This window comes from Neoarius graeffei, chromosome 12 (assembly GCF_027579695.1).
Source record: "Neoarius graeffei isolate fNeoGra1 chromosome 12, fNeoGra1.pri, whole genome shotgun sequence".
Classification (NCBI taxonomy): domain Eukaryota; kingdom Metazoa; phylum Chordata; class Actinopteri; order Siluriformes; family Ariidae; genus Neoarius; species Neoarius graeffei.
Window position 1 is genome coordinate 64,455,111 of NC_083580.1, and position 21,425 is coordinate 64,476,535.

At 39.2% G+C, this 21,425-nt stretch overlaps 2 protein-coding genes and 1 non-coding gene across 5 annotated transcripts; 2 read left to right on the forward strand and 1 right to left on the reverse strand.

Annotated features, from left to right (window-relative positions):
* Window positions 1–69: 69 nt before the first annotated feature.
* On the reverse strand, window positions 70–12,758 carry rab34b (RAB34, member RAS oncogene family b). 3 transcript variants are annotated; one of them, XM_060935163.1, is made up of 11 exons: window positions 12,645–12,758; window positions 9,042–9,105; window positions 6,698–6,783; window positions 6,534–6,599; window positions 6,249–6,350; window positions 4,812–4,876; window positions 4,663–4,714; window positions 4,482–4,563; window positions 4,310–4,400; window positions 4,107–4,205; window positions 70–406 (listed from the first exon to the last, which is right to left on the reverse strand). In XM_060935163.1, the coding sequence occupies exons 2-11, from the start codon at window positions 9,093–9,095 to the stop codon at window positions 351–353; spliced, it is 753 nt and encodes a 250-aa protein (XP_060791146.1). In that variant the 5' UTR covers window positions 9,096–9,105; window positions 12,645–12,758; the 3' UTR covers window positions 70–350. The 3 variants fall into 3 exon arrangements, with proteins under 3 accessions (XP_060791146.1, XP_060791145.1, XP_060791147.1); XM_060935162.1 differs by having other exon boundaries at window positions 4,098–4,205; XM_060935164.1 differs by lacking the exon at window positions 4,107–4,205.
* Window positions 12,759–12,876: 118 nt separating this feature from the next.
* rpl23a (ribosomal protein L23a) lies at window positions 12,877–20,059 on the forward strand. The gene is made up of 5 exons (XM_060935165.1): window positions 12,877–12,974; window positions 17,107–17,287; window positions 19,137–19,313; window positions 19,486–19,555; window positions 19,997–20,059. Exons 1-5 carry the CDS (start codon window positions 12,950–12,952, stop codon window positions 20,009–20,011), a joined length of 468 nt encoding a protein of 155 aa, XP_060791148.1. The 5' UTR covers window positions 12,877–12,949; the 3' UTR covers window positions 20,012–20,059.
* On the forward strand, window positions 18,983–19,053 carry LOC132895805 (small nucleolar RNA Z17). Its single transcript, XR_009655839.1, has one exon. It is a non-coding gene; the product is annotated as a small nucleolar RNA Z17 (small nucleolar RNA).
* Window positions 20,060–21,425: the final 1,366 nt, after the last annotated feature.

Sequence of the window (21,425 nt, forward strand, 5' to 3'; positions counted from 1 at the left end):
TAATATAAATGATTCAATTGCAGACCAAGGGATACTTCACTTTGGTTTTATTTAATGCAAATGTACTCAATGAGTTTTCTTTATATTAAATAAAGCAACTTAAAATTTCTATGTCCCTGAACAGCACTGTGGCAACATTCAGCAAAATATTGTAGGTGACCTTCTTGGCAAGAGTCCTTTACTGCGGAAAAGAGCACTCAAAACTCTGCTCATAGTGTGCAGCTTCAGGATTAGCAGCTCAGAGTCATGCAGTTCAGAAGATTGCGTCTGATGCCACGGTCTGCCACACTGTTGCTCTGTGTCTGTCTGGAGACGTTCCTGCACACACAGGGTCCTGTTCCTCTGTTCACTTAGTTACAGCAGTTTGAAGGCTTCTTCTTGGTTTTGTAATCACTATCAGTGATTCCTGAAATGAAGCAAGTTAATTAAAAAAAAAAAAAGTCAGTTTTAACCACAGTAGGGATTCCCAGATCAGCTATGCATAGGACTTTTTTTTTTTTTAAATCCCCAATCCTACAGAAGACTTGATGAATCCTACCTCCTCACACTTACTCATTTGCACCCGTCTGATATTTAAGTGAATTTAGTTGGTTTTACTCCCCAAAAATATACAGTACCAGTCAAAAGTTTGGACACACCTAATTCAGTTTATTTTTATTAAATAAGACACTTCATATCAAAGTAATGATGGATGTCGTTTTTCTTTACTTAGAACAGTTCTTGACATGATTACTACAGTTGTGGAATAGGGCTATTTACTGTATTATTTACTGTGATCTCAAATGCATTAAGGCAGTAAGAAATTGCACCAATTAACTTGAACACTTGTTAATTGAAAAGCATCCCAGGTGACTACCTCACAAAGCTGGTTAAGATAACGCTAAGTGTGCAAAGCGTCAAAGTAAACACTGGCTACTTTGAAGAATCTAAAATAAACTTTACCACATAATCCCATACATGTTTAGTTTGTCTTCAGTATTGTTGTACAACGTAGAAAGTAGTCAAATACAGAAAAACCTATGAATGAACAGGCATGTCCAAGACTTTATATCTATTAAAAAAAAAAAAAAAAAGCCCCACACTTTAAGGGTGCCAATATAGTGCTTTTAGAACACAAGCACAGAATAGCAAGTAGCATTACTGCTATACAGCTTTGAGGTTTAGCCTGAGCTCAGGTTACTGTCTAAGGAGTTTCACATGTTCTCTGGTTTCTGCTCACTGCCCAAAAACCTGCTAGACAGCTACTCATTAAAAAAAATAAAAATAAATTGTATACAATATATACACACCCACCCAACTCATGAATTACCACCAAGTGCATTACCACCTCATGCTATGATCTCAAAGAGGACTCAACTCCAACCAGGATAAAGTGCTTAGTAAAGATGGATAGCTTAGTAAAGATGGATAGATGAATGAAAATTGTAATGTATTAGTGATGACCGGCATCCTCAAATTTAAGCAAATAGGAAAGTCAATAGATGAATCTACTCATAGTAATTTAATTAAAATTGAATTAAACATTTGTGGAGTGACTTGAAAGATACAGCTGAGGCCAAAGGTTTACAGTGGAATTTTTTTGGTCAGATAAAATTAAAAAAAAAAAAAGTTTGGCTATACTAAAATCAGCACTATGTATGGAAGAAAATGGGTGAAGCTTTTAATCTGAAGAATAAAAAGATCACAACTGTGAAGCACAGGGCTGGCAGCATCATGATGTGGGGATGTTTAGCTGGATCATGAGGAAGGAGAATTACCTAGAAATACTAGTGCATCTCAAAAAGTTAGAATACCATGAAAAAGTTCCTTTTTTCATAATTTAATTCAAAAAGGTAAACCTTTCATATATTCTATATTCATTACATGTAAAGTGAAATATTTAAAGCCTTTTTTGTTTTAATTTTGATGGCTTATAGCTCATGAAAATCAGAAATCCAGTATCTCAAATTAGAATATTCCCTAAGATCAATCAAAAAAAGGATTTACAATACAGAAAATGTCCAACTTCTGAAAACTAGATTTATTTATACACTCAATACTTGGTTGGGGCTCCTTTACCATGAATTACTGTATCAATGCAGTGTGGCATGGAGGTGATCAGTCTGTGGCACTCCTGAGGTGTTATTGAAGCCCAGGTTGCTTTGATAGTGGCCTTCAGCGCATCTGTATTTTTGGGTCGGGTGTTTCTCATCTTCCTCTTGACAATACCCCATAGATTATCTATGGGGTTCAGGTCAGGCAAGTTGGCTGGCCAATCAAACACAGTAATATCATGGTCAGCAAACCATTTGGTAGTAGTTTTGGCACTGTGGGTAGGTGCTAAGTCCTGCTGGAAAAGGAAATCAGCATCTCCAAAAAGCTCATCAGCAGATGGAAGCATGAAGTGCTCTAAAATATCCTGGTAGATGGCTGTGTTGACTTTGGACTTGATAAAATACAGTGGACCAACACCAGCAGATGACATGGCACTCCAAATCATCAGACTGTGGAAACTTCACACTGGGCTTCAAACACCTTGGATTCTGTGCCTCTCCACTCTTCCTCCAGACTCTAGAACCGTGATTTCCAAATTAAATGCAAAATGTACTTTCATCTGAAAAGAGGACTTTGGACCACTGAGCAACAGTCCATTTCTTTCTCTCCTTAGCCCAGATAAGACACTTCTGACATTGCCTCTGGCTCAGGAGTAGCTTGATATTAGGAATGCAAAAGTTGTATCCCCTTTCTTGAAGCTGTCTGTTCATGATGGGTCCTGATACACTGACACCAGCCTCAGTCCACTCCTTGTGAAGCTCTCCCAAGTTCTTGAATCAACTTTTCTTGACAATCCTCTCAAGACTGCGGCCATCCCTGTTGCTCGTGCACCTTTTCCAGCCACCCTTTTCAGCAATGACCTTTTGTGGCTTACCCTCCTTGTGGAGGGCATCAGTGATCATCTTCTGGACAACAGTCAAGTCAGCAGTCTTCCCCATGATTGTGGTTGTGTGTACTGAACTAGACCGAGAGATGCACTGTTCATACTGTTTTACTCAAACTCAATGAAATATTCTAATATTTTGAGATTTTTTTTTATGTTTTTGTACTGTATGCCATACTGATTAAAATTAAAATAGAAAAATGCTTGAAACATTTTAGTTTGTGTAATGAGTCTATAATATATAACTTTCACTTTCTTAAATAACTGATGGAAAATACTGAACTTCTCATCTCATTATCTCTAGCCGCTTTATCCTGTTCTACAGGGTCGCAGGCAAGCTGGAGCCTATCCCAGCTGACTACGGGCGAAAGGCGGGGTACACCCTGGACAAGTCGCCAGGTCATCACAGGGCTGACACAGACAACCACTCACACTCACATTCACACCTACGGTCAATTTAGAGTCACCAGTTAACCTAACCTGCATGTCTTTGGACTGTGGGGGGAAACCGGAGCACCCGGAGGAAACCCACGCGGACACGGGGAGAACATGCAAACTCCGCACAGAAAGGCCCTCGCCGGCCATGGGGCTCGAACCCGGACCTTCTTGCTGTGAGGCGACAGTGCTAACCACTACACCACCGTGCTGCCCAATATTGAACTTTTTCACAATATTCTAATTTTTTGAGATGCACTAGTACTGAAGCAAAACTTCAAAAGCTGTCAGAAAATAGCTTAAAGCAGCAGACACACGGTAAAAGTATTATAGCAACCACCACAAACCATGACTTTTTTTTTTTTTTTTTTAAGTTTGCTTGAACAAGGAGGCCCACAAACCAGACCAAAGTTCCACCAGTTCTGTTAGGAGGAATGGGCAAATTATTGTGAAAAGCTTGTGGAAGTCTACCCCAAGCATTTACTGACATACTAACCAAGCATATGAAAAATCTATTATTTTTGAAGGGACCTCTTATGGAAAATTAGATATCCTAGTTGACTTAATATAGGAACTGTATGGCAACATAAAATGTGTGGAGTTGTGAAAAACTGAGTTTTAATGTCTTCAGCTTACATGTATGTAAATTTTGAGCTCAATTACATGTGATTGAGTCTTTATATTTCTGGCCACAGACTGAATCCATCTTACAAGCGGCAAGCTTGAGTAACAGAAGGACACTTACTAACAATACCATCATCGTCTTTATTTTTGTTCCTCTCCAGCTCAGCTAATACACATGCCTCAAAGGTCAGCGATGCAACCCGAAGAAAGAATTCCATCACAAACTCTCCTATACAGAAAAAAAAATTCACTGCGATATGGAAAAAAATCATAGCTTGAAGCAGATGTTTGAACTTCAAGCACAAGAAACTGTCCTGCAGTCACATGCCCTACCTGATAGAGCAGACACGGCCCAATATTCGGCTCTTATCTCCTCTGATAACCTAATTGCTTCTTGTTCCACTTGAGCCAACGTGTCTGGATGCTGAGAGGGAGGGAGGAAGAATATCACATTATTCATGCACGTGCAAATGATTTCTTTGGATGCTTCAGATAATTAACTCACACTCAGGTCTTTCTTCGTCCCTACAAGGAAGAGCAGCACACTGGAAGGATCGTTGTCTACCATGGCATCTTCAAGCCACTGCCTGAAGTAAAAACATGGTGACACCCAACAAACAACTTGCTTACACAGCATTTATGGACTGTAGTTAGCAGGAAAATGTGTGATCTCATTTGATGGTTACCTTGCATGGGCCAGGGAATAGTAGTTGCTCAAGTCAAACACCACTATTATTGCTGAAGATCATAAAAAAAATAAATCAAGAAGTTTACCCTGCGTTTTAACTCAAACTAATTGTGCATCATAGACCCAGCATTATTATACTGTTATTACCTTGAGCTCCTCTATAATAGGTGGAAGCAACACATTTAAACCGCTCCTGACCTGCAGTGTCCCACCTACACAGATCACACATCATTCAAACTACTTACCATTGTGAAGTGCTGGAAATGTGTATTTTTAACCATCACATAGTATTGCATCTTTTTGTTTTTGATTCATACTTTTTTTTTTTTTGCTTTTTAATATAACATTAAATGACATGTTGAAGTAATAAGAGTTACTGAAACAACTGACTTCATTACAATTTAATTTTTATTCCATACAATGTCATTAAAATTTCAGAACAGTCTAAATAATGTGATTTACATTCAGCAACCGAGAACAATTAATCAGCCTGTAAAATGGATTTTTTGCATAAAAATACTGCATATACACACACAGGTCACTTTATTAGGAACACCCATCCACCTGCTGTTTTATGCAGTTCTCTAATCAGCCGATCCCTTGACAGCAGCACAATGCATAAAATCATGCAGATACAAATCAAGAGCTTCAGTTAATGTTCACTTCAAACATCAGAATGGGAAAAATTGTGATAAAGTGTGACTTTCACTATGGGATGGATTTTGGTGCCAGATGGACTGGTCTGAGCATTTCAGAAACTCCTGGGGTTTTCACACACACAGCAGTCTAGAGTTTACACAGAATGGTGTGAAAAACAAAAAATACTGAGTGAGCAACAGTTCTGTGGGTGAAAAGGCCTTGTTGCTGAGAGGGTCAGAGGAAAAATGGCCAGATTGGTTCAAGCTGCCAGGAAGGATATAGCAACTCTTTACAACCGTGGTGAGCAGAAAAGCATCTCAGCATGCTACAGCAGAAGACCATATTGGGTTCCACTCCTGCAGCCAAGAACAGGAATCTTAGAACCAAGAACAAGTTCCTATTAAAGTGGCCAGTGAGTGTGATATTTTACACAGTCACAGATCACAATTTTTCCCCATTCTGATGTTTGACATGAACATTAACTGAAGCTCTTGATTTGTATGTGCATGATTTTATGTATTGTGCTGCTGTCAAGGGATCGGCTGATTAGATAACTGCATAAAATTGAGTACAAGTGTTCCTAATAAAGTGGCCAGTAAGTGTGTGTATATCATACTACAGTTCTTCTAACGTTTAGTCTGGCTACCGCAAATAATTTGATCAAAGCAGACTCACTGTAGCAGGACCTCACACTTTGCTAATAAGGGTTAGGTAACAGGCTTTAGACATCTTTAGACAAATTGACAGTATTTACTGAAGCATTTGTTCAACCAGCTCTTAACACCACATGATTTTTGCAAGAAGGTAGCCCTAGGCACTTCAGCTACAGCCAATGGCTTTTCATAGACTGCCAAACATTAACATTAAGTACACAATATTAACCTGGTGTTTTGTATATCGATACATTTCTGGGGATCTAATTCTCTCCAGTGACTCATAACTCACAGCTGCAGATTAAAGGGCACTCCCAGGATTTCAAACCTCTCCATCTCAAAGTCCACTCCGATGGTGGCTTTGTAGCTTTTCTCATAAGTGTTCCTGCAAAACCTTTGAGCAAAAAGGAGTTCAAATGTTACTCACCACACACTTCAGAAATCCTTCCAGCTTATAACGTTGGCAAAATCTCTCACAGGCTTGCATTATTTAATTTAAAAACTGAAATTTCACCAGCTCATTTCTTTTATATTCCCATGAATCGTACAGTATTAAAGAATATTTTGCACTGCTTACCTGCTGATCAAACTTGTTTTCCCCACAGAGACGTCACCCACAACTATGACCTTGGCTACGGTGAATCTATGAACACAATGATCTCATTTTTCTAAATGATGTGACTGACTCCAGTATATCCAATGAAAAGCCTTCTTTTGAACAGAGAGGTTTATGGGACTTACCTCAGTGAGTTAGGCTTCTGACACGCATTTTGCACAGTAACATGGAAGTTCGCTTTTGTGTGCACTGCAGCATCTCTTCTGAAATACTAAACATCAGACCAATTCAAAACAGTTATGTATAAATTTAACAGAATAAAGTAAAGAAGTTTAAAATGGGAATGTAGGTATTTAATTATCATCAGATATCAGCTTAAACCTTTAGATATTAAGTTATTTAGTTGCAAAACAATAAGTCTAGTTGTGCAGTATTGTACTATATATTATTGTATCAAAGATGGTTTTCTTTGGAAATAAATTTAATACCAGAGCACTGTTGAATCCAATTAATTTTTTTACGTTATTTATCAAAGAAAAGGGCTAATACTTGATATAGTGAAGAGCTCAATTTATTTAAAAAAATAATAATAAAAAAATAAATAAAAAGTATGGAAGGACTCGCCAGTGAATAAATTTTCTACACTGTGGATGTGATTGTGTTCTACAACATTACAACCTGATCCTGAATGTGGACAAAACCAAAGAGATCACGGTCAACTTTAGGAAGAACCAGCCCAGCCACACTCCACTTCTCACCAACAACACGGCTGTGGAGGTGGTCAACAGCACCAAGTTCCTGGGGGTACACATCACAGACAACCTCACCTAGTCTGTGAACACCGCGTCACTGGTCACAAGGGCACAGCAGTGTCTGCACTTCCTGCGTAGGATGAGGAGAGCCCACCTGCCCCCGCCCATCCTCACTACATTCTACAAAAGCACCATAGAGAGCGTTCTGACCAGCTGCATCTCTGTGGTGTGGAGGCTGCAGTGCCTCTGACTGGAAGAATGTGAGGAGAGTGGTGAGGACAGCGGAGAAAATCATTGGGACTTCTCTTCCCTCCATTCAGGACATCGCACTTAAGTGCTGCATGTCCCGAGCCAGAAACATCAGTGACCCCTCACACACTCACTATGGACTGTTCTCCCTCCTGGCCTCTGGAAAGGGGTTCCGCAGCATTCGGTGCAGGACCACCAGATTCTGTCATAGCTTCCCCCCCCCCAGGTCATTAGACTGCTGAACTCCAAACCCAAATTCTAAATCAAACTGAACTCTAACTTCCACTTATACTTGAACAATTCCTAATTCCACAGGTCTGCACTTTATGATATTTTTTGCTGCTGTATATTTTAGTATACTTTTATATTTAATTCTTTACTGAGCCAAATTGCAATGAAATTTAATTCTGTGTACACTTGTTGCATACTAAATGACAATAAAGGTTTATCTATTAAATGCAACTATACGGGGTTAAAAAGTATATTGTGTTCATTAATAGGGGCAATGGCCACATCTGCACCTGCTTGCACTCAAAACTCCACTTCCCAGAATTTACAGCTGCCTTCAAATATGGCTGTCACAGACTACAACACCCACCCTGCACCTCGCCATGCACTGGCTCCCAAGTCCTAATCATTTGCACCTGTTCATAATCACCACAGCTCACCATTTAAGGACTTCAGCTCTCAGTTCTTTAGGAAGTACATGTTCAGTTTCTTGTGTCTGGCTTTACTAAGCCGTTTGTTATTGATTCTGGGTTTGTACTTTGTCTTTGGCCATTGCGTCTGATATTCTGTTTGTACCTCACCTGACCTTCGCTTCACAATTTGGATCCATTTACCAGTTCTGCTTTTACATCTGTCCGTCACCTGTGCATCTAAGAGCAGCACTGTAGTTAGCATGGCACGGTCACTTCACAATGCGAAGGTTCGGAGTTTGAGCCTCTTAGCTGCCTGGGGCCATTCTGTGTGGAGTTTGCATATTTTCCCCATGCCCGTTTCCTCCCAAGGTCCAAACACCTGTAGATTAGGTCAACTGGCTACTCTAGGTTGCTCATAGATCTGAATGGGTGTGTGAATAGCTGTTCGTCTCGATGTTAGCTCAGATTTGATTGACTGACTGGTGACTTGCCTAGACTGTACCCCACCTCTCAACTGAAGTCAGCTGGGATTGGCTCCAGCTTCCCCTGCGACCCTGATGGATAAGCAGTATAGATAATGGATGGATAGATGTTCATAAATAAATCTAAAATTCTAGTGGCTGGCAGACTGCTGTAGTGAGTAAAACACTTCAGAACTTGGCGTTGCAAAAAAATAAACTGTAACCACTTTGTGTGAGGCTGCATCACACCTTACTGTGGATTAGTTTGCGATAAAAACATGCCCGTTTTATTCCTTACTTAATCAAGGACAGATTATAGTGTCCAAATAAACAAGATGGCATATTCATCATCATTTCAAAGATTATAGAGTGATAATATTCCACAAATGATTGCACATAAATGAGTGTTAACAGAGTGAGGATTACCAGTGGGAGCTCCTGGATGATCCGGTCTTCTCTTATTGGTGGTAAAGAACTCATAACTGGGTTGCTTGGGGCACACAAGAAAAATACATCGTATCAGGGAAGAATTAGCCATATTTACCAGTCAGACTTGCAGTCTATGCCAGAATTAATGGCAGTTTCAGGAGAATTGTTTAAAACAAAACAAACCCCCCATATGTTTCCACTCAAATGACACTTTCACCTTCCCACCCAACAAAATCCTTGAGAGAACATTTTTAAATTACTCCTCCTCCTTTTGACCATTACTCTTCTTGAAGCACATCCCAAAGTCTTTTTTTCAACTCGTACCATAGCAATTTGCCAATGTCAATGCTGTATTAGTTTCACCTTTTTAAATTTTAATTAAGTTTTAATCCATTTATCATTACATCAAAGGTCCTGAGCTATAAACGGTCATTCCCTCATCAGCCTCTTTTTTCTCTCAAAGTTAAAGACGACAAAAAAAAAAGGCAGCTTATGTTACTGAGACACCCAAAAGCACAAAACGATCCATTTTGAAGATGAAGTTATAGTTTTCTCTCTGAGAACACAGACACTGGAGACTCCTTCCATAAATGCTTAAAGTCCTCACAGCAAATTTCATTATATAAATAATTACACTAAGTCATAAGTACAATAGAAATAACATGATAAATCTGTGATAGAATCAACATCTGACCAGATTAAAGAATTGAAAAGCACTGTGGTTCTAAGCAACTAGAACCATAATAAAAGTTTAAAAAATTAATAACAGTTGAAAATATAATGAGGATGGTAAAGGAGGTCACTTGAATACAATTTTTTTTTAAATGCATACATAGAAAAAGACAAACTGGATCATTGATACATGGGTTGGTTGCTTCTTTTTAGTTAGAGGTTAAGATCTGGCTGTTTACTAACCGATAACACCTCACTAAACATCCACAAATAACTAACGCTTTCATGATTATGAATTAATCCTGAGAGCGTCAGGAAATCATGAACATCCGCATGAACAGCCTCTGAGTCATAAAGCAATAATAATATTAATAAATGGTCATAGTTAAGGACAGTATAACATCTTAAATCATTTTGCTTCATCATTTTCTGATTCTTTAAAGCTTAGTGCATGTAGTAATACATGCTTGTGTGTGTTACCATTAATCTATTAGCAAAATGATGACCAGAAACATACCTCCAGATCAATACAGAAACAAAGACAATAATTTGCAATGAGCAGCCACATCTCTATTTGAGCCAGAGTGAAAATATGTGGTGTGAAATAAAGATAACATTCCAGATGCACAATCTTACAAACTTTAAAGCAGATCTTTTAAAGGAATGTTCTGCTTGGAGAAGATGACGAACGGCCAAGACTGTTCGACATGACAGGAAGAGACTCTGATATTCTCTCTAGGGCAGGCTTTAGTTGTAATAATTGCAGTACATTTTAAAAAACAGTGTTTTGTAGACTTCTTAAAGGAACAGTCCACCGTACTTCCATAATGAAATATGCTCTTATCTGAATTGAGACTAGCTGCTCCGTACCTCTCCGAGCTTTGCGCGACCTCCCAGTCAGTCAGACGCAGTCAGACGCGCTGTCACTCCTGTTAGCAATGTAGCTAGGCTCAGCATGGCCAATGGTATTTTTTGGGGCTGTAGTTAGATGCGACCAAACTCTTCCGCGTTTTTCCTGTTTACATAGATTTATATGACCAGTGACATGAAACAAGTTCAGTTACACAAATTGAAATGTAGCGATTTTCTATGCTATGGAAAGTCCGCACTATAATGACAGGTGTACTAACACCTTCTGCGCGCTTCGGCAGTGCATTGATATCTGAGCTCCGTATCAATGCGCTGCCGAAGCGCGCAGAAGGTGTTAGTACGCCTGACATTATAGTGCGGACTTTCCAAAGCATAGAAAATCGCTACGTTTCAATTTGTGTAACTGAACTTGTTTCATGTCACTGGTCATATAAACCCATGTAAACAGGAAAAACGCGGAAGAGTTTGGTCGCATCTAACTACAGCCCCAAAAAATACCATTGGCCATACTGAGCCTAGCTACATTGATAACAGGAGTGACAGCGCGTCTGACTGCGTCTGACTGACTGGGAGGTCGCGCAAAGCTCGGAGAGGTATGGAGCAGCTCGTCTCAATTCAAATAAGAGCATATTTCATTATGGAAGTACGGTGGACTGTTCCTTTAAGGAAATGTCTTCATGCTTGAAATATTATATTTAAATAAAATTCTAGTGTATACATATTTACATCCTCATGTTGAAACTTAAGCCATCATTCACTGAGTATTATTTATGTAAAATATCAATTTTTATATCAATATTTTCTAGTTTACATGAGATGTTCCAATAACTCAAGAGCAACTTATTTGAAGAGAAAAAAAAATTAAATTACTGGGGGGATTATCTTAATTGAACAGGTCAGACGTTAAAAATATTGTACAGATTTAAACAATGTTTTAAATTTTTCAGATAGTTAATAACCTTAACCTTTCCCTAGGGGGTCTGTAATCTTTGTCAGCATTTAAAAGGGTCCTTGACTGTAATCCCTGGCCTGCAATATGAACAAATCACCTCAAAAACAATATTAATCTCCTTAAAACAAACAAAGCTAGGGAACTAAGTGCTTTTCTATTTATGAATTTATAGGAAAAAAAAAATCACTATCACTCCTTTACTAGTTTTAAGCTAGAATAACCTCACTTAAAAAAGACATAAGGGTTGTTTTACAATCAGGGTACAAAGTTTGTGTCACAGGGGTCCAAAATTCAAATTGATTCAAACTGGTTCTTGTACCAGTTTTTAAGTGAAGGACAAGTTAAAGGACAGATAGGCATGTGTAATAGTTTGTATTATAACAAGATAAAGTGTAGCTTTAAGCAGGGCTGGGAGAAACAATGAAGTGATTCTCAGAGAGGACATTTTTTTGACAATTCAGAATCCACTACTTCCATAGTGCTTTTAAATATAAGGCTGTAAGCTTTGTGTTAGCTGTCTCTAATATTTATGTCCCAATATCTTGACCACATTTTAGGATGAAAATCATTTTAGATATGTTATTTTATATTGAAAAATTAGCTGTCTCGGAGAGGACATTTTTTTTTACACAATTACATACTAATTTGATCAAAATAGTCTGAAAACTTACTGGCATTCAACATTAAAACTTAACTATGTTTCCAATGATATGGAACCAAATATCTGTTTTATGAGATAAAGAATGATTTAAGTGCATCCCTTTTGGAGCTACCTGTGGTAAAAAAAAAAAGCACTTTTTCTAAATGATACGAGTAATTTTGCTAAATATGACATATATTGCCATACATTCACCAAAAATAACGTTATCACCAATTTTTTTTTTTTTTTTTGCATGGTAAACAGAGCTATCACAGGGCTACAATAAACAACCAAGTTTATTTAGTCAAGCCTTTTGATACTGAAGATAAGTGTTAAATGTGATTTTTAGTTTGCGTACCCTGATTGTAAAACAACCCATAACCAAATTCTCCATTCAGTAATCCTAAAACCAAATAAACACTCAAAAATAATACATACTAGAAAACATGCAGTAAAATAAACCTACTTCAAGTTTTATGAAAAAGGGTCCATAACCTTCTCCCCTCTCGCAGTGATACATACAAGTCACGATACTCCTTTAAATATTACACAAACTAATTTCACTAACTTGACCACCACCATTCCCACAACCAGTTTGAGACAGAATGCGCTCTGTACTCACCGTTAAATCCTGCCATCTGCTGCTCATCATAAATACTACAGAATTAAACTACATTACCCATAAAGCACCGCTATCATCTCGCGATAAGTGTGTACTCCAGAACCCCTGCAAAATAGTCCAGGAAACCCCTTTGTTCTTCCTTTCTCAACATGGCCCCGAAGGCGAAGAAGGAAGGTGGGTGATTTGTCATGAATTATTCTATAAAATAAGTATTATTATGAAGTCTTTGGTGTCAATATGTGTAGGGATGGTTGTTGAAACCGTTATGGTTATAAATTTTACTGTTTGAGGTCGTTTAGAAAGTCATGATGTTTATAATTTCATGAAGAGATGCCGTACTGCTGAAACGTCTACTGTACCGAGGCACACGTTAGCATAGCTAGCTCGTCTCATAGTTAGCTTCTAAATGGCTAACTCTAGTCATGTCATGTTCTTGAACCACCATGGGTGCTAATGACTACTGAAGTGTATGTTAATTTTCATGCTTTCATTTAACTTATAAATAGATACTTGGCGCTTTCCATGAAGTACTGAATGTTACTTTGGTACACACGTTAAAATGTTCCCAAGCATAACACGTGTAGCATGACTATTTTGGTGTCTTTCTCAGTTGTATGTTTGATATTTTGAGTCGTTTTGGTTTGTTGGTTTTATAGGATCAGGTTCTTCCAGCTCAATACAAGTGTGAAATGTCAGTGTTTGGGAATAATGATGGATATTATGTTCTAAAACTAAGACAGTGTCTGAAGACATTGAGAGTTGTAGGGGCTTACAACAAAATGATAATTTTCATGCTAATTTGGTGTGTGGAGTTTTTTAAAAATTTATAGCTATATTTACTTATTTATTTGGGTTAACATTTGTGCATTTTATCAGGTCTGTGTCTCTTTGCTTCATATGACTTCTTGTCTAGATCTGTGTGTGTACATTCAGAAAATGTTTGGGGGGAATTGCATTGCATTACATTACCTTACCTTACAGACATTTACCAGATGCTCTTATCTGGTCCAGGGAATCGAACTGGTGACCTTTTGGTCCCAAAGCTGATTCTCTAACAATTAGGCCGTGGCTTGCATGAAGGATGGTCTCTTGTAACACATTACAACTCTTAACAGTTGTCTTTGGAAAGTTGCTTTGCAACAGAATATCCATTATTTTTCCAAAAATATTGTGAATTTGCAGTTTTCCAAGTCTTCATAAGAGCCTTGTCCTGTGACGTCAACAAGCACACTGACCTGGCAAAGTGGAACTAAAAAAGCTTGAACATTTTTTTAAGATATCTTGTTGTTTTGGGCAATATTCCTCCTCAGTTTCAACCACATGTTCATTAGATTTGTTTGGCTTTGTCTCCACACACATGCAAACTCCTCACCTTTCGGCGAAATTCGCCGTTTTGGTCCCAAAATAGGTCACTTGTGTGAATCGTGTAGATCCGAAGAGTTTTTTTTTTTTGGGGGGGGGGGTAGGCAGGCTACAACGCTATTGTTGCCAAACATTTCACTTACAAGGTTACAGCCAATCAAGATAAACAGTTACTAACACGCTTCTTTTCCATTGGAGTTCTGATCAGCTGGTGCACAACCCACTGCTGGTTGCCAGTCCTCGCTTACGAATATTCCACAGATTCAGACCGCAAAGTCACCTTTTTATAGAGAGATCTGGCAACCTCATCTCGCGACTGAATCTGAATACCAATGGAACAGTTTCCAGCGCGCTCGGGGGTGAATAACCATGGGCGGATCTACCGGGGTGGCATATGCCACTCTAAAAAGAAAGCCTTGCCACCCCTGCTGCTACCCCTAGTTGGCAGCGACGAATTCAAAGAAAAATTACGGCCAATTTGACATTTACGTGCGCGAATTTCCAATGTCCGACTGCGGCGAATGCAGCACGAGATAACGCCAGAGATTGGTTGTTTTGAGAGGCGCGAAGCGAGGGAGCCAGGAGTCGCGAGGAAAGGAGACACGGGAGGAAAGGGGTAAAAGCTGATTAACTATCTATCAAAAAATGAAATTATAATGAATGAACAGTGCTAGTATAGTTGCGATGCTGATTTTGAGAGGATAAAAATCAGGTTGGAGAAGGTTATTTAGCTAACTATACATGTAAGGCAAAAAAAAGTGTTTCCGGTAACCCGACCGATCGAGAATTTCCGCGTCGAAATTGCCGACCGTAAAGTTTTTATTACAAATTTCCCTCGATATTTTAGTGTAAGCGGCGTTAGTTTGTCATATTTTTTTTTGTTTCAACGCATTCAAGTTGTGAAAGAAACGATAAAAAGTAAAATGTTTTGCCACTTCTATCAGCCCTCCTGGCTGTAATGCAAATTGCTTCCTCTTCAGTATACAAGTGCACTTCCATGGCAGGGAAAAACACTACATTTTGCCGCCTATGTAGTCCCCTATTTATACAAATAGGAGTCATTCAGGATTCAGCCATGTTTTTGCTCCGTGTTTTTGCTCGACCAAAGTTCTACAGTAGGCTAGGCGAGGCCGGCTGCTTTTAATGGAAGTAGCCGAGCCTAGGACGTTAAACCATATTTTCACGTTATTTCTTGATAAGGTGTTTTCACATTATCACATGAAAATATCATGAAATTACGTGTTATGTTATTACATGATAAATATATTGTAAAAACGTGATAACTCTGTTAACAATATCTTTTCACGTAATTACTTGAGTCTAAGCCATTTTTTTTTTTGAGTGTGGCAGCAATACGCTTCCGCAGATCATAACTCGAACTCTTGCGATATTTTTTTTATTCGTTTAAAGATTTAAAACACTTATTTTATTATGATGTGTGGATTCTGTGCCAAAATACTATTTTGTAAGATGTTTACTTGTGTTAATTTTTTCGAACAAAATAAAACAAATTAAGAAAAAAAATTTCCTACCTACCGACCTTATTTTAGTATTTCATGTTACCTGAAACACACTTTTTTTTTTTTTTTTTTGGGCCTAATGTTAGCTAGGTCTGACATTAGTTTTGTGTAAAGTCGGCCACAAAAGTTAATATTGATTCACCGTCTGTCAAGGAAAACATTGCTATTGGCTGAAGCTTATGATTCAAATATTGAGGATCTTAAACATGAGTTACATCAGACGAGGAGAGTACTAGACAGAAAAAAGGGGGAACAGGAGAGTCCTACCACTCTCATGGAGTTCACTCAGTTTTTGGACCCATACCAAGATGATGTTGTTGGTTTTTTTTGAGTTGTTCAGGTTGTGTAAAATAGCGGTTGTCTTGCCTGTGAGCAGTGCATCCTGTGAACGAAGTTTTTCATCTCTCAGGCTCATAAAGACTTATTTGCGGTTGACTATGACAGAAACGAGACTATCAAGTTTGGCTGTACTCAGCATTGAATCAAAGCGCACAAAAGCATTAGATCTTGATAAATTTGTGAAGCGTTTTGCTGAGCAACATGGAAATCGCCGCATTCAGCTGTTGTAGGCATGACAAGTTCATGTTCTGCTCACTGGTGAGCCTTTACAAAGCGTGAGGAAAAAAACTATAAAATGTGACACTGGTGTAAATGGTTTAAATCATGCTGAACTTGAAGCAGTGTTGTTATTGTTGTTTTTTAGTGTCTGTTCTTTTGCATATACAGTATAAAACTGTCCAGAAACGGTATAGACCTCATCTGAGAATGTGTTCTTCGTGAACAATAAAGGCATGAGATTAAGTTTATCTGTATGAGTTTGTAAATGGCAGTCTGTGCCCTTTTGTAGTGTGTACATACTATTTGTCGTCAAACTGTGATTAAATTCAGTATATATACATGTCTGTAATACGTTGCCACCCCTCAAAAATTCCTGCCCCCCTCTTGCCACCCCATAAATATTTTTCTAGATCCGCCCCTGATTTCACATAGGTGATGTCTTTAAGAAAATTGACAGACAGGGATTGGCCAGGTGTGTCCTCTGGGGTAGGTCTGTTAGATAGCACAGGCAGTAATATATATACCTTTTTGTAAATAGCCCACTGTGTTGTACACAGGGGTGAAAATTAACTTCACAAAATATCAAACTTTACCGGCCACTGACAAATAAATGGTACAATTTACCGGCCACTCAACAGTAACTTATTAAGACATGTTTATGGAAAGTTATTTTGTACTGTATTAAATTCAAGATGTCACTGGTTGCAATTTTTTTTGTAACGTAGACTACGAAATGTACTTTTGCGCGCGTGCCGTGTCCCCGTGCATCCTTCTCACCTTTTTCACCCCTGACCAGTTTGCATGCCTGCTCCATCATATGATATGTGCTTTGTTTTAAATTCATTGGCTTCCTTTACTTTTCACAGTTGTCCCGGCCAAGACTGAGGCCAAGTCGAAGGCTCTGAAGGCCAAGAAGGCTGTGCTGAAGGGAGTGCACAGCCACCGCAAGAAGAAGGTCAGGACCAGCCCTACTTTCCGCAGGCCCAAGACACTGCGCCTGAGGAGGCAGCCTAAGTACCCCAAGAAGAGCGCACCACGCAGGAACAAGTGAGTTTAATAACAAAAAGGGCAAAGTTTTCATATTTCATATCACATGGTTATATGTGGAAAAGTCATAAAGCCGTTTAATCAGCTGTGGGTTCACAACACTGGTCCTAGTGTAGCTCCTGTCTAGTTCTGGAAAAACGCAAGTTATTTAGCAGAAACTAATCAGCCAATCGAGTACATAAATGGGTCGAGTGGATCAGCAGACTTGAACTTGGTACACTCAATTATTACATCATAACTTAAGTATAAATACATTACAAGCATTTAGCAGATGCTCTTATCCAGAGCGATGTACAACACACCCAGAGCAGCCTGGGGGTTAGGTGCCTTGCTCAAGGGCACTTCAGCTGTTCCTGCTGGTCTAGGGAATTGAACCAGCAACCTTTTGGTCCCAAAGCTTCTCTAACCATTAGGCCGTGGCTTCCCACTATTCATACTAGGGATGGCAAAAACTAAAAAAAAATCTTGACCAACCACCGAGCCTCATTAGCCGGTTAAAGTCGGTTAACCTATGAGTTTAACAGGGATGCAAACGATGTGCCTTTTGGCGGATGCCGCCTTTTTCACGGCTGAATTGTGCAGATCTGATTTTTTTTGGGGGGGGGGCGCGTTGGAGTGTCTGAATAATTTCAACGGCATTTGCTTATTTTAGTAATTTTAATACAGAATTTACTCTGATGAAATTATTCAGACACTCCAACGCGCCCCCCCCCCCCTTAAAAAAAAAAATCGGATCTGCACGATTCAGCCGTGAAAAAGGCAGCATCTGCGCGTTTAGTTTGTGTGGAGAGATATGATCTGCAATAACATGCATTGTTGGCTACAGACCGAAACATACTTTCAGAATGCACTGGCCAAGGCAGGACTAAACTCGATGTGCCTTCTAATAATAACTTTAAAAAAAAAAAAAAGCAGAATAGTAATTTGTAAGCTAAAAAGCTTGTGTCTGCACTTTTCTCTCGCCGAGTGGCAGCTGTTTTCAACTGGGGCGGGACATGACTGAATGGGTGTTTGATTTGTCAGCTGTCTTCAATTGGGGCGGGAGGGCGGGACATGACTGAATGGGTTTCTGATTTGTCAGCTGTCTTCAACTGGGGCGGGAGGGCGGGACATGACTGAATGGGTGTTTCTGATTTGTCAGCTGTCGTCCTTACACCGCATGGCATGCCCCAAGCGTTTACAACACAGAATTCCAGTTTCTCCGCTCCAAAATCGGCAGCTTCAAAACGATTGATTTTATTTTATTTTTTAACCGACAACCAAAAAAAATTAACCGGTTGACGTTGATTCGGTCAACCACCGGTCAAACGGTCATCGGTTAACATCCCTAATTCATACTATAATTTAATGGTGCATTAGCAGGAAAGTAACTTTTTTAATGTAAAAAGTACTACAAGTACCTGGAGTTAAATAAGATAAAATACCACTTTGCTGTTGTATGAGTTGTCATAGTTTTTGTACAGTAAAAATGAGGTTCACTTCTATTAAAAATGTCAGGTTTTTTTTTTTTTTTTTAAATTAGTTTGTTAATCTGTACGGACTGGTGTCCAAGTAATAATGGCTCGTAAAACTTTTTAAAAACTCATTAGAATGAGAAGCTTGTTTCAAATTTGTCTTCACAGCACCGGGGGGAACCTTTTGGTTTCTACACCCCTATTTGCGTTTAGGGTTTCAGGGGCTTTTCCACACATTTTGGATGCAAATGATGGGAATTGCGATCAAAGCATGATAATTTGTGATTACAGCTTTTTGAATACTGATGCATCCTAATATCTTATTGCATAGTGTGATTGTTTGCTGGTTTAATTGTCCATAACACTCATTTCTGATTGTTCTCATGCACATTCAGGTTGGATCACTATGCCATCATTAAGTTCCCCCTGACCACAGAGTCAGCCATGAAAAAGATTGAGGACAACAACACTCTGGTCTTCATTGTTGACGTCAAAGCCAACAAGCACCAGATCAAGCACGCTGTCAAAAAACTGTACGACATTGACGTGGCCAAAGTCAACACACTCATCAGGTGCAACTTTGACCCATTTTTGTTTTATGTTCTGCCTCCTCCTGTGTAATGATGTAAACCAATGAATAGCTCTGATTTCTGATGTTCTCAAAGGAACCACTGAACCGCAGGAAGTCTTTTATTTTTGGATTTATGGTGGGTAAAACATTCTAAACGTGTTTGTGATGTTTAGGCCTGACGGTGAAAAGAAGGCCTATGTTCGTCTAGCACCAGACTATGATGCGCTGGATGTTGCCAACAAAGTAAGTTGTCCTAACTCTAAGACATGGAGGATATTAAATAAACTGGATTCATTTAAAATAAAGGGTTTACATAAAATTTATTATAAATAGGACACGGGTGAATAAGCATTCACTTGGTGATGTGTTGTGCATGAAAACAGTGCTTAAATGATAAACTTTTGAAAATGGGAAATGCAAGGTTGAGCTTAAGTCTGATGGGATTTCATTTCTCAGTTCAATAATCTGAGCCTTGCACCTGCTTGCTCACTGTATAACGCTTGAGCTCTGAACAGAAGATGAGTTGCTGAATATATGAGATTGAGTGACTTGAGCACGTGATGTTATTGTTTCTGACTGATTGAATCTTGATGCATTCAAAGGAACCACTGATGCTCCAGATTCTCATTTTCCTGCACACTACAGTTTCATGCAATTTCATGTGTAATTTCTTTTCTCTTACAGATTGGCATCATCTAAACCGCTCTTGGCGATGTGTACAGAAAAATAAATGTGTGTAAAAACATATATACAGTGTCTTTTTATTTATTGACTCCTGTGGCGTATCAATTGAATGTGTACAGGGTGGTCCCAAAATCTCCACACGGGAAATTAACACTTTAGCAAAATGTAATTTTATTTACTAAACTTCCTCTACATGATTGCCTTTTCTTTGTAAGCACAAAGTGTCTCTCCCTCATGATGAACTCATTAACATGTCTGGTGTTAAGGAGTTAATCGTGAGTCATGTAATTGCATTTCATATACATTCCTTTAAATGATCTTTGTGCTGCAGCAATGAGTGATTTCAGTACTTTATTTTGTCAAAGGCATCCTTAGTCTGGGGGGTGGGTGGGTTTTTTCCCTTTTATTTTACTTGATTTTCTCCTGTTTATGGAGAAATTAAAGTATGTTCTTAAATTGGGGTAACTGGATTAATCTCATAAATGCTTATTTCCATGGGTATTCCTTAAGTCACACATTTTAGGTTGGTTTACACCCCCCGCCGCCTCAAGTGGCCAGTGTCAGAAATTGCCAGTTACACTACCTAATAGCTAGTGTTAGTAATTACCAGTCCTAAACACCGCCTCGGAGTTTGCATGTTCTCCCCGTGTCCGCGTGGGTTTCCTCCGGGTGCTCCGGTTTTCCCCACAGTCCAAAGACATGCAGGTTAGGTTAACTGGTGACTCTAAATTGACCGTAGGTGTGAATGTGAGTGTGAATGGTTGTCTGTGTCTATGTGTCAGCCCTGTGATGACCTGGCGACTTGTCCAGGGTGTACCCCGCCTTTCGCCCGTAGTTAGCTGGGATAGGCTCCAGCTTGCCTGCGACCCTGTAGAAGGATAAAGCGGTTAGAGATGATGAGATGAAACACCGCCTCGTGGCCAGTGTTGGTAATTAGCATGGATTAAAGTTTTCCGTCGCTATGACGGATTTCCGTCAACTGGGAGCGCTAAAGGTCAATAATGAGTGATGCAGATCTGAGGAAGAAAGGAGGGGTAGGCCCATAGGTCTGACACCGATGTGATTTAGAACTTCACCAAGCTGCTGTGATTGCCTGTTGTTGAACCCTTTCTTGTGCTATGTTTGAGTATAGACTCCTTCGCAGTAAACGTCATTCATATGTAAGCGGAAATTGCGCGCGCAGCCTGGACCCAAAAAAGACTCAGAAATGCCTAGTTGTGTTGTCGGATGTCAGAATCGTAGTAGTGATGGGGTTAAAATGTTCAGAATTCCAGCAGGATCTCACCCATTCCAAAAAAAAATCGCCGACGTCTATGGCTACAAGCCATCAAACGTGTAGACTGGGATGAAAGCACTATCAAAAATGCGCGGGTTTGCAGCGCCCACTTCATCACAGGTAAGATCAGGCTATTTATTAAATCTTTCTTTT